General features: G+C 54.4%; 1 protein-coding gene across 8 annotated transcripts in view; it reads left to right on the top strand.

Annotated features, from left to right (window-relative positions):
• Window positions 1-456: 456 nt before the first annotated feature.
• ATP2B2 (ATPase plasma membrane Ca2+ transporting 2) overlaps window positions 457-26,123 on the top strand; it is a 142,647-nt gene continuing 116,980 nt past the window's right edge. For 4 of the 8 annotated variants that reach the window (XM_070359196.1, XM_070359195.1, XM_070359194.1 and 1 more), the window contains exons 1-2: window positions 458-707; window positions 21,130-21,634. In XM_070359196.1, the coding sequence (XP_070215297.1) occupies window positions 21,436-21,634 (199 nt within the window). In that variant the 5' untranslated portion in view covers window positions 458-707; window positions 21,130-21,435. Of the gene's footprint in view, window positions 708-21,129; window positions 21,635-26,123 lie in introns of all 8 variants that reach the window. The other 4 variants (XM_070359201.1, XM_070359199.1, XM_070359197.1 and 1 more) reach the window with 2 other exon arrangements.

Genomic DNA, 26,123 nt, shown 5'->3' with positions numbered 1-26,123 from the left:
CCCCTCCTCCCCCCTCCTCCCTCCTCCCCCCTCCCCTCCTCCCCCCCCTCCCCTCCTCCCCCACCTCCCCTCCTCCCCCTCCTCCCCTCCTCCCCTCCTCCCCTCCCACCCCAGCCTCTCAAGTTCCTCTCTGCCTTACAGCTTCTCTTTCTCCCCTTTCTTCCCCCTCCACGCCCCTCCTCCCCCTCCAGTGGGAGGCATCCTGGAACATACACACACACGCACACGCACATGCACACACACACCCACTTGCACACGCACACGCACTTGTACACATGCTCTTGAGCCCAGCATTCTCCCGCAGTCTCCCACGCTGGCCAAGCCTGGTGCAGCACACAGAGATGGGGCAGGGCTGCCCAGACGTGTGGGTGTCGAGGCTAACGGAGGCAGTAGGGGAGAGGTCCCGGCCTCCTCCACTTCCCTCAGCCCTGCACTCAGAGCTGGGGGCCGGAGGTGGGGTAGTGGGGTGGAGAGGTTCCTGAGCTGTTTCCTCCCCTCTGTGCAGCTGTGGGCTTCCCGGCCCTTGGACGGCGGGTCAAGTCATTGGGCCCATTCAGCAGAATTATAAATAGCAGCGTGTGCCGGGACTGGCCCACAGAGCAGCCCCGGCCGCCACAGGGCCCCCGGGCCCCCCGTCGTCCTCCGCCCTCCAGCCATCCCTCTGAGGCCAGGCCTCCCCCTCCCGTGCGCTGCCGGCGGGTCCCCAGGTCAGTATCCGATGTGCTGTCGCCATGGCAACCCGCCTGTCTCCATCCAGCCCAGGCTCAGGTTGCTGGAGGTGGGGGGTATGGGCCACTGAAAAAAGAGGTCTGCTGGAATCAAAGGTCATGGCTCAGTGCTGGGGCTTGCTGGCTCTCTTGCGGGCTGGAAAATGGGGTCCTGTCCCCCAGAAATCTCACGCTGCCGGGGAGGGGTGGGGCAGAGATGGCTGAGGCTGGGAGGCCTGGAAGCAGGGTGCTGCCAGTGAACTGGGCAAAGTAGGTCAGCCGAGGCCTTGAAGCCAGAGAGACGTGGGTTCAAATCCTGCATGTCTGCCTACTACTTAGGTCACCTGGGGACCATCACTTAATCCTCTGGGTTCAGCATCCTCAGAGTTGGGTCGGGAAGACTGTTACGCCTCTCTCTCCGGGGTCTGCTGCAGAGATCAGAGACCACCCTCTGGAGGCGGGTCCCTCAGTCCTTACCTGTCCTCTCCTTCGTCCTCCTCAGCACCAGTGGGAGCAGAGCCTGCAGGCTTCAGAGTCACTCTGACTGGCCTCTGTCATTCACCAGCTTGATGGTTTCCAGCAGGCTGCACAGTCTCTCTGAGCCTCGTTTTCTCCATCTGCAAAATGGGCATGAAAACAAGCATCTGCCCCTCACTGTTGTGTTGAGGTTGAGTTGGGCTGCGGCGGGAGAAGCCACTGGCCTGGTGCCAGGTGCACAGCCAGTGCCCTGCACACGGCAGCTGCATTTGCCATCACTTTCTGAATTGTTACTCGTCTTCCAGTCTTCTCAGCGAGACGATCCTGCCTTCTTCACTAACTCACTGCTCACTTCAGACAACTCCCTTTCCCTCCCAGGGTTCAGTCTCTCCATCTGCAAAATGGCCACAGGACTACCCCAGTCCTGCCCAGGTCTGAGATTTGTGTATCTCAAGCGGCCCCACTGGGCTGGGCCATATCTATTATTATTAACTGACACCCTCACCCGAGCCTTGTCCTCAGCCCCCGAAACCTAAGCTGCCTAGTTGCCTGGCAACCAAGGCGCGAGCCGGGGAGGCTTGGGTGTCAGGGTGTCCAGCTGCAGCCCCCTCCCTGAGGGACTGGAGCCCCGTCACTGTGGTCACTGTGTGTCCGGGAAGCAGGAGGACTCAGGGATGGGAACTTGAACCACGGCAGTCTGGGAGCGGCCTCCCGTTCCTCTCATACCTGCCCAGGGCCAGCCTGTCTCAGAGCCCACTTTTCTCGGGGTAAAAGGGGCCATGGGCCTGGGATATTTTTATAGGCAGGTCACGTGGTCAGACTCAGAGAGGAAGAAATCGGAGCTTCCTTGCTCTGCTAACTGATACGGCGGCTGTCACTGTCACCCTCTGCTTGGAAGCCTGCAGCCCAAGTTTGCCCAAAAGCACAGTTGATTCCCTGACCTGCTCTGAGCCCCGCCCTCAGGAGGCCTGATGCTGCTTCCTGGAGCTCTGAGGGCACTTTGCAGGGTCACGTTTAACCAAGCACATCGCCTGTCTGTCGTCAGGCCTCCCGCATGGCCTCCCCTGTGTCTTCGTTCATTCACCCACCAAACATTTCACTGAACTTGCATCCCAGCTCTGCTGTGTTCTGCCCGAGTGACCTTGGGCAGGTTACTCTACCTCTCTTTGCTTCAGTTTTCTTTTCTGCAAAATGGGATAATGAGAGTACCTGTCTCAGATTTGTGATGGGGATCCAATGAGATGTTGCTGTTCAGTCGCTAAGGTGTGTCCAACTTTGCGACCTCATGGACGGCACCATACCAGACCTCCCTGTCCTTCACTGTCTTCCAGAGTTTGCTCAAACTCATGTCCGTTGAGTCAATGATACCATCCAACTATCTTATCCTCTGTCGTCCCCTTCTCCTCCTGCCCTTAATCTTTCCCAGCATCAGGTCTATTCCAATGAGTAGGCTCTTCGCATCAGGGGGACAAAGTATTGGAACTTCTGCTTCAGCATCAGTCCTTCCAATAAATATTCAGGGCTAATTTCCTTTAGTATTGGCTGGTTTCATCTCTTTGCTATCCAAGGAACTCTCAAGAGTCTTCTCCAGCACCACGATTCAAAAGCATCATTTCTTTGGTGCTCAGCTTTCTTTATGGTCCAACTCTTACATCCGTACATGACTACTGGAAAAACCATAGCTTTGATTATACGGACCTTTTTTTGTCAGCAAACTGATGTCTCTGCTTTTTGATACACTGTCTAGGTTTGTCATAGCTTTGCTTCCAAGGAGTAAGTGTCTTTTAATTTCGTGGATGCAGTCACCATCCACAGTGATTTTGGAGCCCAATGAGATGATGTGTATAAAATACTTAGCACAGAGCTTGGCACATAAAAAATGCTGCATAAATGCTAATTTATCATGATTATTTGTAAGAAATTGTGCAGGCACCATGCTGCACAGGGGGAGAACACCACCAACTTTTCTGAGAACAGGGCTGTGTCCTATTCCTCACCATCCACGTCACATCTCACAGGTCCAGGCACATAGCGGACCCAGAGCAAAAGTTTGCTAAATGAGTGGAAGTGAGAAATGAACTGTTTGCCCCCAAATCCCCTGCTGCTCAGCAAACTGATTGCTGCGACATCGGCTTTAAACTTCTTCTATAATTCTGGGTGCTTCTTAGAATCTGTTATGTTTGGCTGCATCATCCGCAAAGTTGCCAAAGTGGGTTTGAAGTCCCTCTGTGGATTTTCAGTCTCTGCCCTGTGTTTGCTGTGGGGGTAGGGCAGGGAGATGCATGGCTAATTCAGGTGGACTTGAACTGCAGGGCAGACAGCTAGCAGAGCAGTGGGAACCTGAGAGCAAGCACGGCCTTGCACTTTGTACCCTGGGGGCCTCCCCTGCCTCGCCACCACCCCAGCACTGTGTCTTAGGGGCCTGTGTAAGAACTTGCTTGTCTTCTTGAGCCTCAGTCTCCTCATCTTTAAAATGGGCAGCCTGCTTCCTCTGCCCCAGGGTCACGGGTGAGACCAAGGGGGTTGTACGATGAAGAACTCCTTCCAGCAACAGTCCTGAATTATAAAATAGTGATGCTATCCATGGAAAAGGGCTGGGCTGGTGCCTCCCCAGGCCTCCCATTTGTCAGCAGACCCACATTGGGTGGCCGCCAGCCCCCAGGCCCGGGGGCGGTTTCTAACAGCAGGTGACGCGGCCAGGCTGGCGGCTCCAGGATTTCACCCTTGACTTCTTCCAAACACAGGAAGGGACTGCCATCTGCTTACCAGCCCCTCATACTCAGCCTGCCGGGTCAGCCAAAGACCCTGCCTCGCACCTGTCAGCAATGGAATGGACCAGAATCCCACTGGGGATTTCCTTACAGATGCTGAAGTTGGCCAAGCCTAGGGGCCTCCTCCCAGCCCTCAGCCCGCAGCCCACCTGGAGGCCAGGCACTGTATCCTCCTCCTTGAGGCAGGGGAACAGGGTGGTCCTGGCTTTCTCTCTCCTGCAGAACAACACATTCCACTCTTGTGACATCCACTGGGTCCAGGTCTGGGAATCTGTTGCATGCCAAGGTCAAGAGTATAGCCTTGGGAGTCAGACCCTAGTGCAAAACCCAGTGTGACCTTGGCCAGACACCCCACCATCTGAACCTCAGTGTCCTCCTCTGTAGAGGAAAGAAAATCAGAATTCTGACCTTGGGGGCTGTTGTGGGTGTGAACAAGGTTGTGCATAGAAAAAATTAAATATAAAGAGCAGCACTCACTTGTAATAAAATTAGGCTTCCCTGGTGGCTCAGATGGTAAAGAATCCACCTGCAGTGCAGGAGACCCAGGTTCAATCCCTGGGTCAGGAAGATCCCCTAAAGGAAGAAATGGCCACCCGATCCAGTATTCTTGCCTGGAGAATCCCATGGATGGGCTGTAGGCTATGGGGTCACAAAGAGTCAGACATGACTGGCACACACATGATTCCTTCCATTGCTGTTACTGCTGCTCTGATGCCATGATTACTGTGACCACCTCCCCACCAGGGAGGTGATCTCATTTCCTCTAGTTGGGCTGCAGGAGCCATCCTTCCTGGAGGCACCATCCAGGGCCAGGCACACAGTAGGTTCTCAGTGCATGCTCTCTGCCTTTGTGTTCAAAAGCAAGCCCCTGTGGAAGGAGTGGATGAGCCCAGGTCCCAGGCACTCTGGTTCTCTGTTTCTGAGGTCAAGCTGCGGGTTTCTGTGGTCAGTCAGCAAGCCTCTGTTAGACACTGACCCTGTCAGATACCCTGGGGACCCGGAGAGGGGTGGACATAGTCCCCTGGTGTGAATGGTCAAGCCTGGTGGAGGGATCAACTGATTCTGCCTGGAGAGTGGGCTCAGCATAGTGTTCACTGAGGAGGGGGCTCTCTTGAGTGGGGCCCTGCAGGGTGAATAGGAGTCTAGCAGATGGAGAAGAAGCAAGTGGGAGGGAAGAGCTTGTGCTAAACCAGGATGGATTTTTCACACGGCAGCATTGAGTTGATTTTTTTTATTTTTTAAAGCAGAAAGTTTCCCCACCCCCATAGATGTCCCAGTGTCCAGAGATGACTCTGGCCAAGCTGAAGGAAAACATGCCCCTTGGGGAGGGGATTCCAGAACCACAGAGGGCCCCCTCCCTGGGCCTGATCCAGTGTCCAAGACTTAGCACAAGCCGGCACGCGAGGGTCTCTTAGACGCCGTCTAGCCTGACCTCCTCATTTTACAGATGGAGAAACTCAGCTTCAAAGAGGTAAGACCAGTGGCACAGTTTCAGCTAAGGGCAGACCTCCCGCGGCCCATCCACCATGGCTGGGGTGACCAGCCCTGGAGCTGTATGTTCTGTGCAGGATTCTGAGCCCCTAGGTTCCCCCCAGAGACGTCACTCTCTGCCGGGCCCCCCACCACAGGCCCCTGTGTCTTTCTCCTCTTTATTCGTGAAATATAAATAATTGGTGGATCCTTTGTGAACTTCAAGCTGGAAAGCATTTTATGACCGCTCTTATATAAATGGCATTTTGTGGTCACTGTCATTTTGTTCAGGGCAAGCCCTAATGGCAGAGTTCCCTGAGAGGTAAAGTCATCTGGTGACGTGCTGTGGGGTTCAGAGGTTCAGGGCCACCTTGCAGTTGGCCGTGGAGGCAGTGACAAGGCCTCTGCTACAGCCTGGCCTTCTGTTCTGTTCTGGAGCCTTTGTGGGTGCCCCCTCTCACCACCCACCCATCTCCCAAGCTGGGAGGCTAAGGTAATCTCAAGGTAGTAATAAAACTCTTTGCCATGACTCATGACTCCCTAACAGCCCCTTATACCTAAAGTCTTGTTTTTTCCAAAATGCACACATTTCTGCACGTCCCAGCACAGCCCGCACTCAGACATGTTAAAGCAAGTTTATACACACCGAGATGCAGCCCACATGTGTGCTCCCCCTCCCTGACATACATGGACACATGCCTGTGTGTACATTCAGGATTGCACGGCCAGTCACACAGTCTGCCCTGGCACACACACAGGTATGTGCCCATAGTTATGAATATCCAAAGGAGAAGAGGGAGCGGGGTTACTGTGTGTGAGTCCATTAACCGTGAAACAGACAAACAAAGAATGTTAGCAAGATTTCAGCTCGACCGAAAGAATTTAGGAATTACCAGCATTGGTGGTGTTGCGTCACTAAATCAAATCAGTCTCTTTGTGACCCCCACGGACTGTAGTCCATTGGCTCCTCTGTCCATGGGATTTCCCAGATAAGAATACTGGAATGGGTTGCCATTTCCTCCTGCGGGGAATTTTTCCCGACCCAAGGATCGAACCTGGGTCTCCTGGTTGGCAGGTGGGTTCTTTCCTACTGAGCCATGCGGGAAGCCCCAGCTGGAAGGAGAGAGTGAAACCCCTGTCGAGGGAGGCACGTGAGCACAAGCAGGACTTTACATAGGTGCTATGGAGGGGCTTGGGTGTCACAGGGATTTTGACCGCTGAGGGCCCTCTGGTTTCTGGATTCAAGTAAGCCTGGGGAATCAGAGCCTCTTCCGGCTTTCCCTCGAGGTTTACAAACAGTGGCTTCCCAGGTGGCTCGGTGGTAAGGAATCTGCCTGCAAGGCAGGAGACACGGGTTTTGCAGGTTTGATCCCTGGGTTAGGAAGAGCCCCTGGAGAAGGAAATGGCAACCCATTCCAGTACTCTTGTCTGGGAAATCCCATGGACAGAGGAGCCTGGCAGACTGCAGTCCATGGGGTCACAAAGAGTCAGACACGACTGAGCTGCTGAACAACAACAACCTCTTCTGGGGAGCGGCTTCCTGGAGTGGGGAGTCCAGGATGTGGTGGACAAGAACCGGCTCTGAGCAGGCCTGATGTCATTGGGGTCTGTGAACCCCCTTTAAAGATGCACACGTAGAAGCCCCCCCAAAAAACCCAGCACCCGTTTCATGCCAGGCCTGACCCTGGAGAGGGAGAGAGAGGCGGCAGCTCTGGGCTGGTCAGTCGGTTGTAACAAGGAGTCTGGGGAAATGAAGGCCCTGATTAGCAGTAGGTGGCAGGGACTGAAGTGTCTAGAGAGGCAGGGAGTGAGTGAGGGGGCCTGGAGAAAGCTTCCGGGACTTGGAGTTGTACGCGATTTGAACATGAGTTTTGACTGCGTCTGAGACCCCAAACGTAAACTCCCCTGCGGTACACCCCACAGAAAGCAGGCCCTAGAGGCAGTGTGACATGAGGCCTGGAATCTAGGAGACATTAGTACCTCCAGGAGTCCCTGTATCCCTCCTTTTCTGGGAGGCTTCCAGAGCCATGGGGAACCCCAGCAGAGAGGGGAAGGGCAGCCATGGCTGGAGGAGGACCTTTGGAAAGCAGATTCATGGTGATGGGAGTGTTGGGCCATGCCCAGGGAAAAGGAAGTAGACAGAGCCCCTCACCCCCACCACTGCCAGGTAGCCTCATCACCAGACTTGGGAGGAGGAGGAGAGCCCCTGCAAGGCTGGGAAATCAGAGGGGGCAGAGCCATTGGGGGCCGTCGTGAGAAGTCTGCCTATGTGGGTACTTCCAGGGTCCAAGGATTGGGGTCTCCTGGGGCCTTGGGAGCACTTTAGATTTTGAGCTCTTAAACTTTCTGGCAGGACTTGAACTTCCTTGAGAAGCTGAAAGGGTCAGGCTACGGTTCAGGGCTGGTTCTTTGCAAGATATGGGGAGGAGGTGTTTTCAAGGAGTCCCTTAGGCCTCCTGGCCAGCTCCTGGGACTGGAGATGGACTAGCACTCAGGGAAAATCCTGCACAAGCATGAAGGTGAGACACATCCCTGGAACATTAGAGAGGGCTGTTTCAGGGGGTGAAAGCCCTGGCAGAGGCCTTGGGCCTGAACCTGGCTCTGCCAACACCTGCTCTGTGGCCTTGGGCCAGTGTCTTCCATTCAGGGTTTCTGTTTCCTCATCTAGAAATCACTATCATTCCTGTTGATTGTGTGTCTCTCGCTGGCCAGGCCCTGGCCTGAACCCTGTACCCGGTATCAACTCATGCTATCTCCTTAGCCACCCTGCAAGGTAGGGACGATTATTGTGTCCATTTTACAGATGTGGCAACTGAGGCCAGAGAGCTGCCCTGATTTACCCATGATCGCTCAGGGCTGGCAGATTGAGGGTGCTCACCCAGATCTCTCTTACTCTCTTGTTTAGTGACAAGGGGCTGGGAAAAGAGTAGTTGTTCAGTTGCTCAGTCGTGTCCGACTCTGAAACCCCCTGGACTACACCACACCAGGCTTCCCTGTCCTTCACTATCTCCCAGAGTTTGCTCAAACTCATGTGCATCGAGTCAGTGATGCCATCCAACCATCTCATCCTCTGTCGCCCCCTTCTCCTCCTGCCCTCAGTCTTTCCCAGCATCAAGGTGTTTGCCGTTGAGTCAGCTCTTTGGATCACGTGGCCAAAGTATTGTAGCTTCAGCTTCCATCAGTTCTTCCAACGAATATTCAGGGTTGAGTTCCTTTAGCATTGACCAGTTGGATCTTCTTGCAGTCCAAAGGACTCTCAAGAATCTTTTCCAGCACCACAGTTCGAAAGAATCAATTATTTGGTGCTCAGCCTCAAACAAAGGGGTTCTGACCCGGCTAGGTTGTGAGTCCAATGAAAAGTGGTTAAAGACTCTATGGATGGAAGGAGAAGCTTCCTGGGAGTGGAAGGAAATTCCCTAGAGAAGATGGCACTAGGGATTGTGGGCATAGGGACCGAGACATGGGGTCGAAGGTGACAGGCGAAGAAGAGCGGTGTTCCGAGTGGGAATGCCAGGCGGCACACCCCTGCCTAGCCTCCTTGCGTTCACTTCAGGGCCGCACCTCGGCAGCAGGCCCGAGGCTCTGCAACAGCTTCCGTGAGGCTGGGGTCCCCCGGGCCCGCATCCCTGGGGAGGCTGCATTCGCATCTGTCTCTGTGCAGATGGCTGGTGAGCGCAACTCGCGGCCCCCACCCCCACCCGCACCCCCTTCTGTCGCCGGGACCGGCTGCGCAGGGGAGCGTTATTTTTAGAAGCAGCACCATCTGTTCAAGGTGCCGGGCAGATTCTGTTTGTCTCCGCAGTGGCCGGGACAGCCATGCTGTGTCAGGGGAAGGGCTGCAGAGCCAACCTGCCCTGTGCGGGAGCCAAAGAGAGGCCGCGGGCACACGAGGCACGGGATTCTGGGGTCTGGGGTCTGGAGCCGCCAGGGCCATGGCTCTGGGGCCAGGGCAGTCAGCGTGGAGGACAGGCTAGGTGTGGGGGTGCCCTGTGCTCCCAGCACCCTACCAGGTCCCTGGGCCTGAGCCTGGATCTACCTCCTGACAGATTCTGAGTGCCCTGCCCTGACCTTACCCCTGCCCTCCAGCTTTGGGTAGAGAACAGAGACGCGTGGGGGTGGAGGACAGTATGAGGGCCAGACCGCGAGGATCCCTGGTGGGATGTAACACTGGGCGTGGCCGAAGACGCGGACCTGACCGTGTGCTCCACACGGGCGGAGGCGTCTCCCTGCTGGACCCGGGACGCCCCAGCATGTCCCGCTGCCTTTGCCACCACCTGCCCAGCTTCTGAGTCATCTCAGAAGGGACTTAGGCAAGGCTTCTGATGGCACATTGCTTGGGCTCAAATCCAACGGTGATGTGACCCTAGACAACTTCCTTAACCTGGCAAAGCCTCCATTTGCCCGTCTGTGAAATGGGATACTGGAGTATCTGCTTCCCAAGTCTTAGGTGCCAATTTGCCAGCTTGCTGGCTGTAACGCTTCCCCCCTTCCCCCGACTGCATTCAGCATCCGCTCGTGCGGCCACTCAGCCGACCAGTTTCCACTTTCCAAATGCAGACTGCACCCCAGATCTGTTGTCTTTCCAGGCAGGTTGTTTCCTCAGCCACGGAACCAGCACTGGTGGAAACCAGTCTTGTGCTGGGTGCTGGGGAAGCTCTGTTCTCAGGGAGTTTAATCTAGTAGGGGAGGCAAGCTGGCAGAACCCACCCCAAGACTGAGGGTAGAGGGTGCAAAGTCAAGGAATGAGCCACATGTGATGGGCTGGAAGAGGGAAGGGGGGTTCAAATGTTTAACAGAGGAATTAGAGAATGCCTGACAATGCGGGAGCCTCAGAAAACGTGGTTTGATCTCTGGGTTGGGAAGATCTCTTGGAGAAGGAAATGGCAACCCACTCTGTATTCTTGCCTGGGAAATCCCATGGACAAAGGAGCCTGGCGGGCTACAGTCAGTGGGGTTGCAGAGAGTCGGACACGACTGAGCAACTGAACAAGTGATACATCACAGCGAAGTTAGCGTTAAGGCTGGACCTTAGAGAGGAAGGGATGTTTTTGTTATTGTTGTCCTTTTTAAAAAACTGGCTTTTGATGTGGACCATTTTTTAAGTCTTTATTGAATTTGTTACACTATTGCTTCTGTTTTATGTGTGGGGTGTTTTGGCCACAAGACATGTGGGATCTTAACTCCCTGACCAGGGATGGAACCCACACCCCCTGCGTTGGAAGGCAGAGTCTTAACCACCAGACTGCCAGAGAAGTCCCTGCAAGGAAGGTTTTGAATAGTGGCGAAGTGGGTGTAGACAATCCTGGAGAGAGGAGACAGTGTGTACAGAGGGTGGAGGGGGAGGGGAGGAGGAGCACATGTTTGTTGTTTAGGAAACGCAAGGAGTTCACTCACACCAGAGCCCAGGAAAGTTGGCTCTGAGCCAGTGAAGCAGGATCTTGGATGCAGTAGTCGTGAAAATGTTTTGTTTTGTTTTTTTTAAACAGGCACCAAGGAGCCAGTGATGTTTTTAATGCAAAGCATGGCATGCTCAAATCTGAAAGGTTTTAGAGTCAGACAGGTCCCAACTCTACTCCTGGCTCAGCCGCTCATTAACTATGTGACCTGGACATGGTGTTATTTCACCTCTTTGAGTCTTGGTTTCCTCATCTGTAAACTAGGCATAAGAATGCCTCCGTCATGGGCTTATTGTGGAATCAGATGTTTTCAGAGCCGTTCAGTAAGTAGGAGTCCCTCCCAGCATCACACTGGGGACTGTGAAGGGGGTGAGGAGCCAGTCAAGAGGCTGTGAATGAGGAACCCGAGCAGGGTCAGGAGCCCAGGCCAGGGAGGAAGATGATGAAGCCTGAGCTCTTACCCCACCGCCCCCTGGCTCGGGCACCTGATTGAGTACAAAGAGGGAACAGAGTCAAGAGCAACCCTAATGGTCCAACTCCTGACTCGATGGACATGAGTTTGAGCCAGCTTCGGGAGTTGGTGATGGACAGGGAAGCCTGGCGTGCTGCAGTCCATGGGGTAGCAAATAGTCGGACACGACTGAGCAACTGAATGGAGTGAACTGAATGGTCCAACCCTGGGGGGATGCTTTTTATTGACACAGAGGTCACAGAAGGATGGGGACATTTGGGAGAGTCTGAGAGCCTGGACGACCTTCAGAGGTGACATTTGGTAGTCATGGGGAGTTTGGTTCTAGAGCTTAGGAGAAAGGGCCGGGTGGAAATGTCAGTTTGGGAACCACTTACGTTAGGATGCAAGTTGATGTCAGTTGGGTGGCTTTGCCACGGAGAGGTGAGGCATTAAGGGGGTCAAGGGCAGGACTGTGGGAAAAGCCCAGAGTTCGCCCAGAACAGAGAAGCGGTATGGACCCCTGGGCAGAATTGTTCAGAGAAGCTATCATAGAGTGGGAAGAAGGGATCGGGTCATCAGGTGTGAGCAAGAGTGTAGAGACAGAAGGACCCTGGAGTGGCTGGTGGGAGTCATTCCCAGAAGATCCTACCGCCTAACCCAGCAGAATGTGACATTTGAGAAAGCGGGAGCTGGAGGTGATTTTGAGCCATAGACTGGGTTACAAGAGCAAGACAGGAGTCTAGAACCCAGAACCAGTGGAATGTTGGCTACAAGAGGAAGAAAGCCCCAAAGAAGGACTGTAATGGAATCCCCTCGAACTCTAGGGCAGTGGTTCTGCCTGTTTAAAAATTCCCAGCCCCAGTACCAGAGGTTGACTCATTTCTGCAGGCCTGAGCCTGGAACTCTATGTTTCAGCCAATCCCCAGGTGATGCCTGGGCAACCACACTTTGAGCAGCCCTGCCCTGGGGTCCTGAGCTCCACTCAGAGAAGCGTTTATCAAGAGAGGAAGGAGAGGAAACTCCTGCTCCTGCTCTCGGCTCCTCCTCTGGCTTCCAGGCCTTCTGATCCATTGCCTTTAGGTCTGAGGCCAAGTCAGCGTCCAGACAGAGATCGCTAGCTATCCACCAAGGAGTCACGGAGGGAGGTGACCTGGGGTGGAGCATGAAAGGCAATGGGTACACAGCCACCAACCAGGGATAGTTCTTCTTGAGCCCAGAAGACTCACTTCAGTAGTGAGAAATAAAATCTGAAAAGCATTTTCAACACATACAAATACCAACACATACAAATACCACCTCCTGCCAGTGCCCGCATCAGCCTGACTCCCCTCCTCCTCTGAATCTGGGTATCCTGCTTTTCTGCCTTTCCCTACTTTCTATTTAGTTCTATTTCTTGGCCTCTGTGTGCTCAGGCTGCATAGAATGACTTTTCCTCAAGCCTTATCTGCCTGCTTCCCTGATTTGGACCCCAAAGAACTTAGCGATTCAAAAGTAGTCTCCCAACTTAAACTAATTCTTTGGCACTTCTGTGGGTGAATTTTCCTTCCCCATCCCATGGAGGAATGAATTTTATAAACTCAGACACACTGAGTTGCAGCCACGTAAATACAGCAGGAATCAGAGGGAAAGGATAAAGCACAGAACAAGAGAATGGATCAGTAAAGGTGGGGTTTCTGGCATTGGTGACAGATGGCACTGATGGGTCAAAGTGAGTCTTCTCTATAATCATGCAGTTGGCCCCAAACGACTTTTGCTTAGTCCCATTTTCTTGGCTCAAGCCTACTCACAGGGACACCCCATTGCCTGACAACCTGGCTTTGAGCGACAGCACCAAATACCTGGGGTCAGCTACCCATGCTTGATCACAGAACTCATGAAAAATGCCCTGTGCCCTCCCTACTCCACCCACACCCAGCTCCTCAGACTTCCCAAGCCTGTGCTCTGTCAGTCAGCACTGCTATCCTGGATAGCTCTACGGGCACTTAAAACCCTTTGCCCTATGTCAGCACCACAGAACACGGACAGCTCCTTGACACGCGGTCCCTATACCCACCCCAGATCCCAAATCAGTACTGTGGCCTTGGGGACAGCTCCCAGTGGAGACAGTTCCCCAGTGCCTGTTTCTTTGTCCTCCCCAGGGGGGCTGTCAGCACCACAACCACATGGACAGCACTCACGCCCAGCCTCTGCTGGTCAGCCGGCAAGGGGAGAGAGGGGGCCCTACGGTTATCAGGTTCCCTGGCCTTAGCTACCCAATCCCTCCCTAGCACCCACCTGCATCCATCCATCAGCACGTCATCCCTGGAGACGGTTCCCTGAGCCCCAAGGACCCAGTGACCTGTTGTTTATGGTCAGAGCACTGACATGGCAGAACCCCGTGTATCATTACAGAGATCAGAAAAACGGGCAGGAGCCTGGTCTGGTGGAAAGAAGGATGTAACTGGGCCCTTAAGAGTTTCTGTGTGCATGTGTCTGAGAACTGACTGCCTCCCGCCCCCAAACCAAAGACCTCATGCAGTCCCTGCAGTCTTCCTGTTTCCTCCTCTGTAAAATAAGAGTGTGGCAGTACCTGTGTCATAGGGTTGTCGTGAAGGATTAAATGAGATAACAAAGGTGGAGTGGATGCAATGGTGCTGGACACATGTGATCCAAGTGTCCCCCTTATTGTTTGTTTGTTTGTTCTTGTCCTTTCAGCCCTCCGCTTGTAATCTGTGAGGACAAAGCCGGGGGCAGGAGAGAGGGAGGCAGATGAAGCCCGAAGGGGATGGTGTCACTCCAGCTAGTTAGGATCTGGAGGCTGGGGACAGCCAGGGAAGTCAGTGCACCTGTAGGGAGAGTTGGGCAGGGTGAGAGATGAGACTGGGGAAGCGGCCAAGACATTTGACTGAAACCAGAGGACACTGTGGGCTTTGCAGGTGGCCCTAGCGGTAAAGAGCTCTCCTGCCAGTGCAGGAGACGTGAGACTCGGGTTCGATCTCTGGGTCAGAAAGCTCCCCTGGAGGAGGGCACAGCAACCCACTCCAGTATTCTTGCCTGGAGAATCCTATGGACAGAGGAGCCTGACAGGCCACAGTCCGTGGGGTCATAACGAGCTGGAAATGACTGAGTGACTTAGTATGCACACACGCACGCAGAGGACGCTGAACAGAGTAGCTGATCCATCTTAGGCCGAGCCCTCGAACTGCATGTACCCTCTCTTGGAGGTAAGATGAGGTCTCTCCCAACACTTTTCTGCCTCAGCTAAGCTTTCTTACCTCTATCTGCTGATGATTTTACTGTTTTTCCTTCATCAGAAAACCCTCCTAAGTTTTTTTTTAAACTTTACTGTTTTTCTTTCATCAGAAAACCCTCCAAGTTTTTTTTTTTTTTTTTTTTTTTTTTTTTTAAGGGAAGGTGTATAACAGGGAGCACATAAAGGGTACGAATCTTGGAAGGCAGGCACTTCCATGCAGAGGCCAGTGGGTGTCAAAGGCACCAGGTGCCTTTGATGTTTCTCCTTCCTCCAGCCTCCAGCCAAGCAGGACTTGGCTTAGAGCTAGGATGATGTTCCTGCTGGGCACAGCAGGGCAGCAAGAGGCTCAGGAAGTGCCTCTGTCCTGAGCAGCAAGTATCTGGTGATGGGAGAATCCTTGAGGATGGTGCTAAAGTGGCTCTCTAAGACTGAGATCTGTCCAATCCCCCCTCACTTTATAGGGAAGGAAACTGAGGCACAGGGAAGAAGGCAGTCGTCTGAGGCTATTCTGTGAGTTGGTGAAAGGCAATGGGACACAGAGGCTCTGGACTCAAGCAGGCACCCATCTGTAAGGCACTGGCCGTCTGTAACCCTCCGAGCCCAGCTCTCTCTCCTGTAAGGTGGGAACAGTGATACTGAACAGCCCATGCAAGTGTGTGCTAAGCAATCCATTTTAATAGTGGAGGCGAAGACGAGATTGGAGCTCCGCAGATGCAGTTCCCAGGCAAGTGCCATTTGGATTGAAAGTGAAAGGTGCTCAGTCACGTCCGGCTCTTTGTGACCCCCATGGACTATACAATCCATGGAATTCTCCAAGTCAGAATACTGGAGTGGGTAGCCTTCCCCTTCTCCAGCGGATCTTCCCAACCCAGGAATCAAACCGGGGTCTCCTGCATTGCAGGCAGATTCTTTACCAACTGAGGGATGCCATTTGGATTACATTGCCCCAAAACCTGAAGCAAGAGTGGTGCAGGAATCATTCAACTTGGTCAACAGACCCTGACCATGGGGTCTGGGGGGGCTCTCTGTGGCAGAGTAAGCAGACCCTCAGCTAGAAAGGTGGTCTGTGCACCTCCCTTGCTCTCTCCAGAATCCCAGTGCCTGAGGCAGGGCCTGAGATGCAGCTTTTTATCGAGTAGGTAGATGGATGGATGGATGAGTGGGTATGTGAGGCACATAGAGGACCAGGAATGCGGGGTTTCCTCTACCATCTAACACTGGAAACTCCTGTGGAGAGCAAGGGGCAGTGGAGAGAGTTGACCCTGGTGGTCAGGGGATCCACCCTCCCTCAATTCAGGCAGGAGGCTGGGAAGCTATGTGAGAAACCCCAAGTCCCTAACAACCCACCCCCGTCCCTGCTTCTGCCATCTGTGCCTTTGAGGCCGATGCGTGGCTGTTTCTGTGGGTTTTTTTTTTTTTTAGATCTTCCTTTTCTGGTTAACAGGATAGGAGTTTTCTAAAAATAGCACTAAACTGGCTTCTGAGGCATTCATTTTCAGTTCCCTTCCTCTTTCCCTGTTCTCTCTCCTTGACTGTGAGAATTCAGAGCCGAGACCGTCATTGTGAGCTTTGATGCGCGCGCACACGCAAACCTAAAGGACAAACCTCTCAGAGAGGGGCGGCTGAGGCGAGAACTACAGCCCCTCCCCTGACTGTCCCGTGAGGCTGTCCCTCTGTCCCCAGCTGCCAGCTGAGTTTCCCTGTCTCACCCTGGTCAGCACCCAGCAGGAGGGTCCCCTTGGCTGGAGTGGAGTGTGGGGAGGGGCTACAGAGAGGCCAGAATTTCCATCCAGGAGAGGGGATGCCTGTGGGGATCAGTCAAGACCAGAGCAGAAGGGAGACTAGCCCTTCGACCTGTGCCTACAAGTGGGGGCCCTCCCCAGCCTTCCGAGCTGTGCTGGGAGGCTTGCGGGCACCGTCAGCCTGAGACCTGTGTTAAGGACAGCAGCGTGGGGACAGTCTGGTTGAGCAGCTAGAGGAGGGGAGTGAGTTAAGTTAGCGTCGTCAGAACAGTCACTGTTTAACGAGTCTCCCTCTCACTGGGCCAAGTTCCATCTCAGTTGAGTCCTCACCCGGCCTTAAGAGGGAGGCTGTGGGGCTGGCTCTGTTCCAGGAAGATGAGACGGATGCACAGGGAGGGGTGAAGAGCCTTGCCCCCACCTCACCCCAAATCTCAGAACCCCCACCTGTCAGCGTCAGGCCTCGTCATCAGGGATCTCCAGATGGGGTCTGTGTCCCCACATGGCTCACTCATTGGTGCCGAGGAAGATTCAAACTAAAGAGTGACTTTATAAATACATATTAAGGTGGCATTTAAATTCAGCACATCTGAAAACAGAAGGATTCGGCATCCGAAAGTTATTTTTAGCGCCTAATTCATTTGCAGTGTCCCAGCTACCATCCTTCAGTTAGGGTTTGAAAAGCTGTTGGTTTAGGTTTGGGAGTGTTTTTTTAAAAAAATAAAATCCTTCATTTGAAAGATGGATTTCTTTTTTGTTAAATTAACTCCAAAAAAAAAAAAATTGCTCCTTCCTCTGCCAGTCTCTCCTGGCAAAGATTTTTTATTAAGGTGCCCCTAACCTACTCTTGAGTCATTGAAGTATAACAGTACAGAGTTATTTAAATGCTAAAAAGATGAAACTGAAATGCACAAACCCAATATTGTCAGAACGTTCTCCTGGAGTCCAAAGGGGCTGTTGTATCAGAGCCAGAAGGGACCCCAGAGAACACTGCTCCAGTCTCTTCACTTTCCACATGGGAAACAGGCCCAGGCAGGAAAGAGGCTTGGTCACCCAGCAGGAGCTTGGAAAACGGGGAGGAGCTTTTCAAGGGGCTGTGGCCCCAGTTGGCTGTGTGACCCCTAGTGTGTTGCTTAACCTCTCTGGGCCTAGGACTGGCTCTCTGCCCTGCCCAGGCCCATGCCTTAGTTTGGGTTGCTATAGAACAAAATACCATAGACTGAGCAGCTTAGACAACAGAAGTTGTTTTCCTCATAGTGCTGGAGGCTGGGAAGTCCAAGATCAAGTTACCGGCAGATTCAGTTCCTGGTGAGAACCCACTTCCTGACTTACAGATGGCTGTCTCTTCACTGTCCTCACACAGTCAAAAAAGATCGTCTCTCCCAAGTCTCTTTTTATAAGAAGACTAGTCCCATTCATGAGGGCTCCACCCTTATGACCTAATTGCCTCCCAAATGCCCCACCTCCAAACACCATCACACTGGGGATTAGGACCTTCAACACATGAACTTGGGGCAGGGGGACACATTCAGTCCACAGCAGCCTGTGTGCCCATTACTTAGGACAGGGGCACTGTCAGTGTGCTGTTGAGAGCTGGCTGCAAATGAACCTCGTTGCAACCTTGAGGGAGGTACACTTGCCAGCAACAGGAGGGGTAGGTAGGAGGGAGGTGGGAGGAGGCACAGAAGCCAGTTTACTGCAGAGCGTCTGCTCCAGGGGCCAGGAGCTGCAGAGAGACCCATACACCGGGTCTCTGTGGGTTCTTACAGCAGCCAGTAAGGCAGATGGGCCAACCTCACCAGGCACATGAGCCCCAGAGAGGTTAGGTGACTTCTCCAAAGTCACACAGCCCATTTTCCTGCAGGGGAAGACTATATTCCCTGCTCATATTAAGAGAAAAATCTTCCCTGATACCCTGGGCCCGATCACATCTTCCTGCTCTAGATATCCACAGCATCTGGGACTGACTGCCTGCTGTGGCAAACCCATCATGTTATAACAGGTCTTTTGATTGTCTCTCTTGCCCCTTGTCAGCTCCTGGAGGGCAGGACCCATGTCTGGATTATCCACTGCCTGGCACAAAGTAGGTGCCCACAGCACAGTTAATGAATGGATGATTGGATGGATGGATGGATGGATGGGAGGGTGGATGCATAAATGGTTGAAGATCATTGTTCCTCTTCACACAACAGCCATTAAAATCACCAGTCGCCCATTAACTGATGCCTACTGTTGTTGTCACAGATATAATTACTGCTAACGGTTCTCGTAGCTCGTGGTGTCAGAGAGGTAATTATCCGTGCCTATAAGCCACGCCGCAGGTAGCAAGAGGACAGAGAGAAAACAGCACCTCGGGGTTAGAGAGTCCCTCATGGTTTGCGAAGCACTGTTGTTCACATACGGCACTTCATTTAAGCATCCTAAGTTCCCCGTGAGGGAGATACTACCAGGGAAGGCAGCATCGCCTCCTGATTAAGAATATGTCTCTGGATCCAGATCTCCTGGGTTCAAATCCCAGCTCTGCCACTCACTAACTCTGTGACCTTGGATGAGTGACTTCACCACTCTTGGTCTCAGTTGCTGTGTGTGTTCTAGGGAATAAGAAGACTATCTGTCGCAAAAAGTGCTTGTGGATAGTTATGATCATTAGTGCTTACCATGTGCTTGTCTTGATTCTAAATATTCTGCATTAAATAATGCATGTAAGCCTCATAATACCTACGAGGTAGATACTATTACCCTCCCTGCTTTTTTTTTTTTTTTTAAAGATAATGAAACTGAAGTTAATTTGCCTCCCATTCTGCTGAGAGATGGCAGAACTTGAACCCAGAGGCTGTGTCTTCCAGAGCCCCTCCAGTTAACCTCTACAGCATCTCTACACACAGCCCTGCTTGGTCCTTGCCTCACCTGCTCCTCTCAGAGATGTATCACTGGGGTCCAAACTCATGGGTTTGGGGGCGGGGTGTGCTTGGGTGGCCGAGGACCCTGAGTGCTCCTGCAGGACTGTGGGTGGGAGCCCCAAGCACACACTTGGGTGCCTCGTGCCTCTGCTTAAGGCATCAGCTCCATTGTAAGTTCTACTCCACATGACACGGGTCAGCCCCAGTGCAAAAACCAGGCTTCCACGGCATCCCTGAGTGAAGGGCCCCCCTCTGAGGCATGACAGGCTTCTCCTGTGGCTCCAGCACCCCCTGCCCCAGGCTGGGAAGCCCTGCACCCCCAGTGGACACGCACTGGATTTGAACAGGGTTCATAATTAGTTTCCAGTACACTGAGAGGTCACAGGGGCCAGGGCAGACTGACTTCTTTTATAGACGAAGAAACCGAGCCTCGCAAAAGTGAAGGGACTCACCCAGGACCCCACAGCCAGGACGTGAGAGAGCCCGGGTTTGAACCCGGATTGCTGTGATTTGGAATCCTGTGTTGCTCCTCCGCCATCGGTCCTGGTCTTCAGCGAGAAAGGAGGGAGCGCCCCCTAGTGGGAGGGGAAAGAGCAACGGGCTGGGAGCCGGGAGATCCAGGCCACCTCTGGGCTCCATCCACCTTTGCTCTGTGTCCCTGGACAAGTTCTTTTCCCTTTCTGAGCTTCAGGTTCTTCCCTAGGAAAATGAGAGGAACCCTGAAATCACCTCCAGCTCTAAAATCCTGTGCAACAGGAAAGGACTGTGAAGGAAAGAGAAGGGGCAGGGGAAGGGACACGTTGGGGCTGGGGTTGGGGCCCGGGTGGGGGCTTGGTCCCATCTGCCTGCCGCCACCTCACCCTCATTGTCCTGGGCCTCGGATGGCCAGCTGTCCATCCCTGCTGGGCGGGGCCAGTCCCCGTGCCAGGCCCGGCCGAGCTCAGCAGAGGCCCTTTGTCACCCAACGCTTGCCGGGGCCTTGGCCACCGGTGTTGGGTGTCTGGGTGGATTGGGTTCTCTCCTGGCAGCCTCACAGATGCCACACTCCTGCAAGGGTGGCCGGGCGGGCAGGGAGAAGCCGCCCGTGCTCGGCGCTCCCCGAGGGACGTGGCAGCCGCTGTCCGTGGTGCTGGACTGCGGGGCCCCCAGGTGAGGGTTCTGTGGCGCCTAGCTCATGCTGACGGCCACGGTGACATCCTGTTGAATGTACGTGAGCTGGATCCTCTCACCAGGACACGAGGGCCTTGATCAGTGTGCTTGTGGACTGCGGGTGGAGGCGGGGGGCTTTCTTCCATCCCCACGCCTATGGGGAGAACAGTGCGTATCAGCAGACACAGGAGACCTGGATGGGGAAAACATCTGTGCTGGGGGAAGGAGCCTGGGAGCTGTGAACTTTGGGGGAAGGGGTTGTGCCCCGATTGTGTGGGCATGGCATGTGTGCAAACAGGGTTGTGAGCACGGGTGTTTCTGAGGGGAGGAGGTGGGGCTAAGATGATGCCTGTAGATGTGACTACGTGTGACAGTGTGCATGTGGGGAGGGGTGTCCACCAGGGTGTGTGCGAAGGGGGGCCCTGTGTTGGGGAGTGTGTGTGGCTTTGGTTAGGCCCTAAAGTAGGCGAGTTGGGTGTTGCACCCTGAGCTGTGTGTCGAAGGCTGTGTGTATACCGGGGTTCGTGTCATGAGGTCAGTGTGTGCACAGTGGGCTGTTGGGGGTGTAGAGTGTGTTATGAGGATGCATAAGGCTGTACCTGGGGGAGGGATAGTGTGGAGTGCCCGGTGGGCATCAGTGCGTTTGGGTTACAGTGTGTGCTGGTGCATGGTGGGGTGTTATATGAACATCAGTGTCCAGGTGTGTGTACGTGTAGTGGGTGTTATCTGGGGTAGGGTGTGTGTGTGTGTGTTTGGCACATGAGTACCTTCCTGAGCACCTGTCCCCTGAGGCCTCCAGTGCCTGACCCTCATCACTCTCTGTGCTTATCCCTGCAGGAGCCCCCACCCCTGACCATGTAGATGCCGGCTCCCGGAAGCAGCATGGGCCCCACTGAATGGAGACTCCTGGGTCTGCAGCCCTGAGCCCCTCCGGCCCCTGGACCTCGCCCCGTGCCTGGGGACGCCCCTCGGAGCCCACCGCCACTGTCGCCAGCCCACCTCGGCTGCCCCCTGGAGCTGGCCGCCCGGAGCCACAGCTGTCCAGTGAGGCTGTGCCGGGGACAGACACGCAGAGCCATCAGCCAGCGGCCTCCTGTGCAGCGCTGACCCTTGGGCCCGCCCCGAGCGGGGACTGCAGCAGACATGGGTGACATGACCAACAGCGACTTTTACTCCAAAAACCAAAGAAACGAGTCGAGCCATGGGGGCGAGTTTGGGTGCACGATGGAGGAGCTGCGCTCCCTCATGGAGCTGCGGGGCACCGAGGCTGTGGTCAAGATCAAGGAGACCTACGGGGACACTGACGCCATCTGCCGACGCCTCAAAACCTCCCCTGTCGAAGGTAGGTGCGGGAGGCTCCCACCTGGGGTTTGGGTTCAGGGGTCAATGAGACCCTGGGCTCCCTGCTTCGGGCCCCAGGAATCTCTGTATCCAGGCTTCAGCATGCAACCAATGAGCCGATTCCAGCTCCCCAGCCCCCCGCCACTGGGCTTGGTCATGTCCGACTCTCGCATGTCCAGACCCTGATTGGGGATCCCTCAGTCTGGGGCAGCCATGAAGCTTCTAGGATGACAGATAGGCAGGAAGTTGGGCCATCATGGGCAAGGTGACGACGCCCGTGTGTGTCATACCTCGAAGATGGCATGGGGCCTTCTTGTGTATGCGTGTTAAGTCGCTTTAGTCGTGGGCAACTCTCTGCATCTCTATGGACTGTAGCCCACCAGGCTCCTCTGTCCATGGGATTTCCCAGGCATGAATACCGGAGCGCGTTGCCTTTTCCTTCTCCAGAGGATCTTCCCAACCCAGGGATCGAACCCCCATCTTTTATGTCTCCTGCATTGGCGAATGGATTCTTTACCACTAGCGCTACCAATGAGCAGGCCTGTGATCTCCAGAGAGCGGAGGTTTCAGCCTCCTGGGGGCTCCCCTGGAGGGGACCAAGGCCAGGTTGTCTGCTGCAGGGCAGAGAGGAAAGACAGCAGCCTAGCCTGGGCACCAGAGCTCTGAGTTTGGGTCCCCTCCCCTCAGTCGCCTTCCCCTCACCACGAGAGAGAAGTGTTTGCTACATACACCCCTCAGGCTCAGGTGTGAGGCAGTCTGCCCTGGTGCTGCAGTTTTGCACGAAGAGGCTGCCTGAGTTTCTTCCTCTGGAAAATGGGGCTAATGCTTATCTCACAGTGCCTAGTGGAAGCCCGAGCATGCATACAGTAGGTGCTCAATGTGTGGCAGGCATTGTTATTCTAAAGAGAGTGGACGACAATCCTCCTCCAGGGATAGGCCACAATCTGGGAGGCAGGCAGTGTCTGAAATCTCACCCCTACTGACAGGCGACAAATTTGAGGCCGGAGATCACTCCCACACCATCTCCCGACTCCAGCCCCCGTGCCCTGGGCACTGCTGGGCACTAACCCTGAACCCGCTCTCTGCAGAGGCTGCCCGTGGGCCTCGCCGCTCTGCTGGGGCCAGGCGGTCCCTCACTGTACCGGCATCCGTGTGCCCAGCGGTGCTGGGGTTCAGTGTCTCTCTTGGTCTGGGACCCGCCTCTCTCAGGTCAGGAGGCAAAGCTCAGATGAGTCCTTCTTCCCAGGTTGGCTCCTGTCGCTGATGTTTTGCCCATGTTGCTGAGTCTAGGCAGAGTGTAGAAACACCTTTTTCTTCTTTGATGTTGTTTGGTTTGGTTTTGGTGGGGAGAGTAGAAACAAAGGAAGCATCCTTTCTTCGCTGTGTGACTCTAGCTCAGGGCTTGAGAGTGGGCTTGGCCTGGGGGGCTCCTGGCCCCAGCCTCCTGTGAACACCCACCCATGGCAGAATGGTCTGTGCTGTCCTCCACCATCAGGTTGGCACAACTAGCCTGCTAGGAGACAGGGTTGTCCCAATGGTTTTGCCTTTTGAGTGGGACCAGGAGATTCTCTTGAGTCAGAAATTCTTAAGTGTCTCTGGACCCCCAGACTCTGTAGAAACCCAATGGAAGCTATGGCCCCTCCCCTACCCAGAAAAACAGCCAACAGCATGCCACAGTGTGGTCTACACTGCCAGCAGGTTCGCAGAGCTCTTCAAAGCCGGGCCCTGGACCCCGGGTTAAGAAACCCAGCCTCGCCTCCCAGCTGACAGGCTCTGGGATGCTGAGTGGCTCACAGCCACACTCCAGGGCAGGGCAGCAGGTGCGTGCCTAAGGACAGGAGCCCCGTCCTGCCCTTTTCTGGACACCCCACTCCCAGCCTGGTGCCTGGCATAGAGAAGGGTGGGTAACTGTCCCTGATAACCCTGAGATGTGGCCACTGAGTCCCCGGCCCACAGAGAGCAGCTCTCAAGTGGCTGAGCAAGCCACAACAGCAAATCCCAGAGCTACTGCAGCCAAGGGCCCCAGGGATCAGAGAAGTGAGGTGGGTGGACTTCCTGGTATTTGAAGGAGGAGGAAAGGAAAGGGAAAGTGCGTGATGTGGCACAGAGCAGCATTTGTTAGGTGGAACTCCCCAGACTGCTGGTGCGCTGCAAGAAGTGAGGCATTATGTGAAAAGAAAAATAAAGGAGACTTCGTTTTCTCATCTGTAAAATGGAAGTGATAATGGCTATAGCTCTGCCACCTGTTATTTGTATGCCTTTGAGACTTTTATCTGACTTCGCCAGACCTTGGTTTCCTAATATTTCGTGAGCATCAAGTGAGATGTTTGATGGTTGAAAGGTCCCTGAGGAGGGGGAAAGCCCATAGTGGGATTAACCAGGGCTGCGTTGCTGCCCTGAGGGATCTCCCAGGTTGCAGACGGGGCTGGGGGAGGTTTGAGGAAGGACTAACACATGTAATGCTACCCTTGGAGTTGGACTTGGATGACTGGGATTCAAATCCCAGCTGGGCAAGTTTCTGGGCAAGTTACCCAGCCTCTCTGTGCCTTAGTTTTCTCGTCTGAAAAAATGGGAAAGTACTAGTGACTACCTCATAGGGCTGTGATGAGGATAAAGTGAAATAGTTTAACACAGCATCCACCAGGCGCAAGGACAGCGCTGTGTTAGGGTTCAGCCCCAGAGACTGAACCCCTCCGTTTCCCTGTCCATTACACAGATTTTGAACACCGAGTGAGGTCGGGCACACGAGTGAGGCCCAGCGTGTGCGTCCTTCTCAGCCAGCATCAGCTCTTGTTGTTTCCAGTATGATTGTCACTACTTTGGAAGAAGTAGCGGTGATTTCCAGAAAGGCTAGAACCCGACTCTTCCGGGACCCTGGCCCGTGTCCCAGCTGGTGTTACACATGTTTTCCCAGGCTCTTCTGCATCCTTATCACCCACCTTCCTGCATGCAGGTGATGTCACGCATTTCACAGATGGGAAGCAAGAGGGCTGAAGTCATCACCACGGCTCACAGCAGAGCCGACTTTGAACACAACTGTGTGAGGCTCCACGCCCAGCCATGCCTCAGCCCCAAGCCACGCGTGTGTAACCTGGGTACAGTCCTGCAAAGGTGCCCTCTGTCTGCCAGGGGAGCCGCCAGGGCACTTTCCGTCTTCTCTCTCCCCTGCAGCCTTTGTCCTGCCCTGGGTGGCTCTCTTCTGACTCAGAACAACGCTTGGCCTCCCACCCCAGCCTGTGGCTCCAAAGCCCCGTGATCCGGGGCCGCCCTGGCTCCAGACAGAGGCCCAGGTGGGCCATTCCCGACACCCTCTGTCCTCATCTGCTGACGTCAGCAGGGGGTAGCTTCTGAGTCAAAATCTGGGAAAGTGCCCCAGTCCTCCTGAAAATCGAGCTACTTTTAGACAAAAAGATTGCTGAGGGCGATCGAGGGGATTTGAAACCATAGAGGTCAACTTCCACCCAGGGCACCACCTGCCGCCCACCCTAACCACGAGCTCAGATCCCACAGCCTGGCAATACTGGATATTTCTCTGGGCCACCGAGCACCCCTGCTCTCCTCTCCCACTGTGGGTCCTCTTCCATCCTGGTGATGCCCCTCCCTTGGTGCCCTCCACCCTCCCCCTCCTTGCACACCCATCCAGCCTAGGGCAGTAAAGCCCCTGATGCTCAGGTTTGACTCCTGGCTGGCTTACTCTTTGAGAGACACTGGGAGAGCTCAGTGAATCCTCTCTGAGCCTCAGTTGTCATGTCTGTGAAATAGGCATAATAACACTACCTTCCTTATAGAATGTGTGAGAATTAAATCAGATCACCTATCTGAAGGGTTTAGCCCTTTGTGTGGCAGCCCCTAGACACAAAATGATGATCATTGTCATTGTTATTATCATACCCAAATAGTCTCTTTTTTAAAAAACAACATGCTCTGGCCCCATCCCTGTGCAAGAATTAGGCAATTAAATGAGACGGTGCCCAGCATCGAGTCAACGTGCTATCAGAGGAGGCTTCCCAGAGGAGGTGGCTTCGAATTATCCAGAAAGTTGGGTAGTGGGTATTGGGGTGGTCTGTGAGCCCTGGGGCGCAGGAGCTGCTTGTCATTCTCCAGTGTCCCCAGCGCCTGCTCCAGCAGTTGGAGGGTCAAAAATATTGGCAGAATGAAGGGAAGGAGGAAGTAGCAGTGGATGTTCTGTGTCCCTCTCTGTGGGGTGTGGAAGGCTGCAGACTGGGGACAGGACCTCCCTGAGGGGACACTCGGCTTCAGTCTGCAGAGCCCCGGGCGGCAGTGCTCGGAGCCACTCAGCTCGCCTGGCGCTGTCCTTCACTCTGGACCCTGCACCACCGGCTGTCAGCTGGGGCGGCCAGAGAGGCCCCGCACGGTGCTCCCCGCGTCGCATATTTCATGGTGGGGGAGAAAGGGGACCGAGGAGACTGGGCAGCCGCGGGGTGCGCTGGGAACTGGATCCGGTGGGGTGCTGTGAGACGGAGCCTCCA

This window comes from Bos mutus, chromosome 22, assembly GCF_027580195.1.
Source record: "Bos mutus isolate GX-2022 chromosome 22, NWIPB_WYAK_1.1, whole genome shotgun sequence".
Taxonomy (NCBI): Eukaryota; Metazoa; Chordata; class Mammalia; order Artiodactyla; family Bovidae; genus Bos; species Bos mutus.
This window is presented reverse-complemented; position numbering and strand designations above follow the sequence as displayed.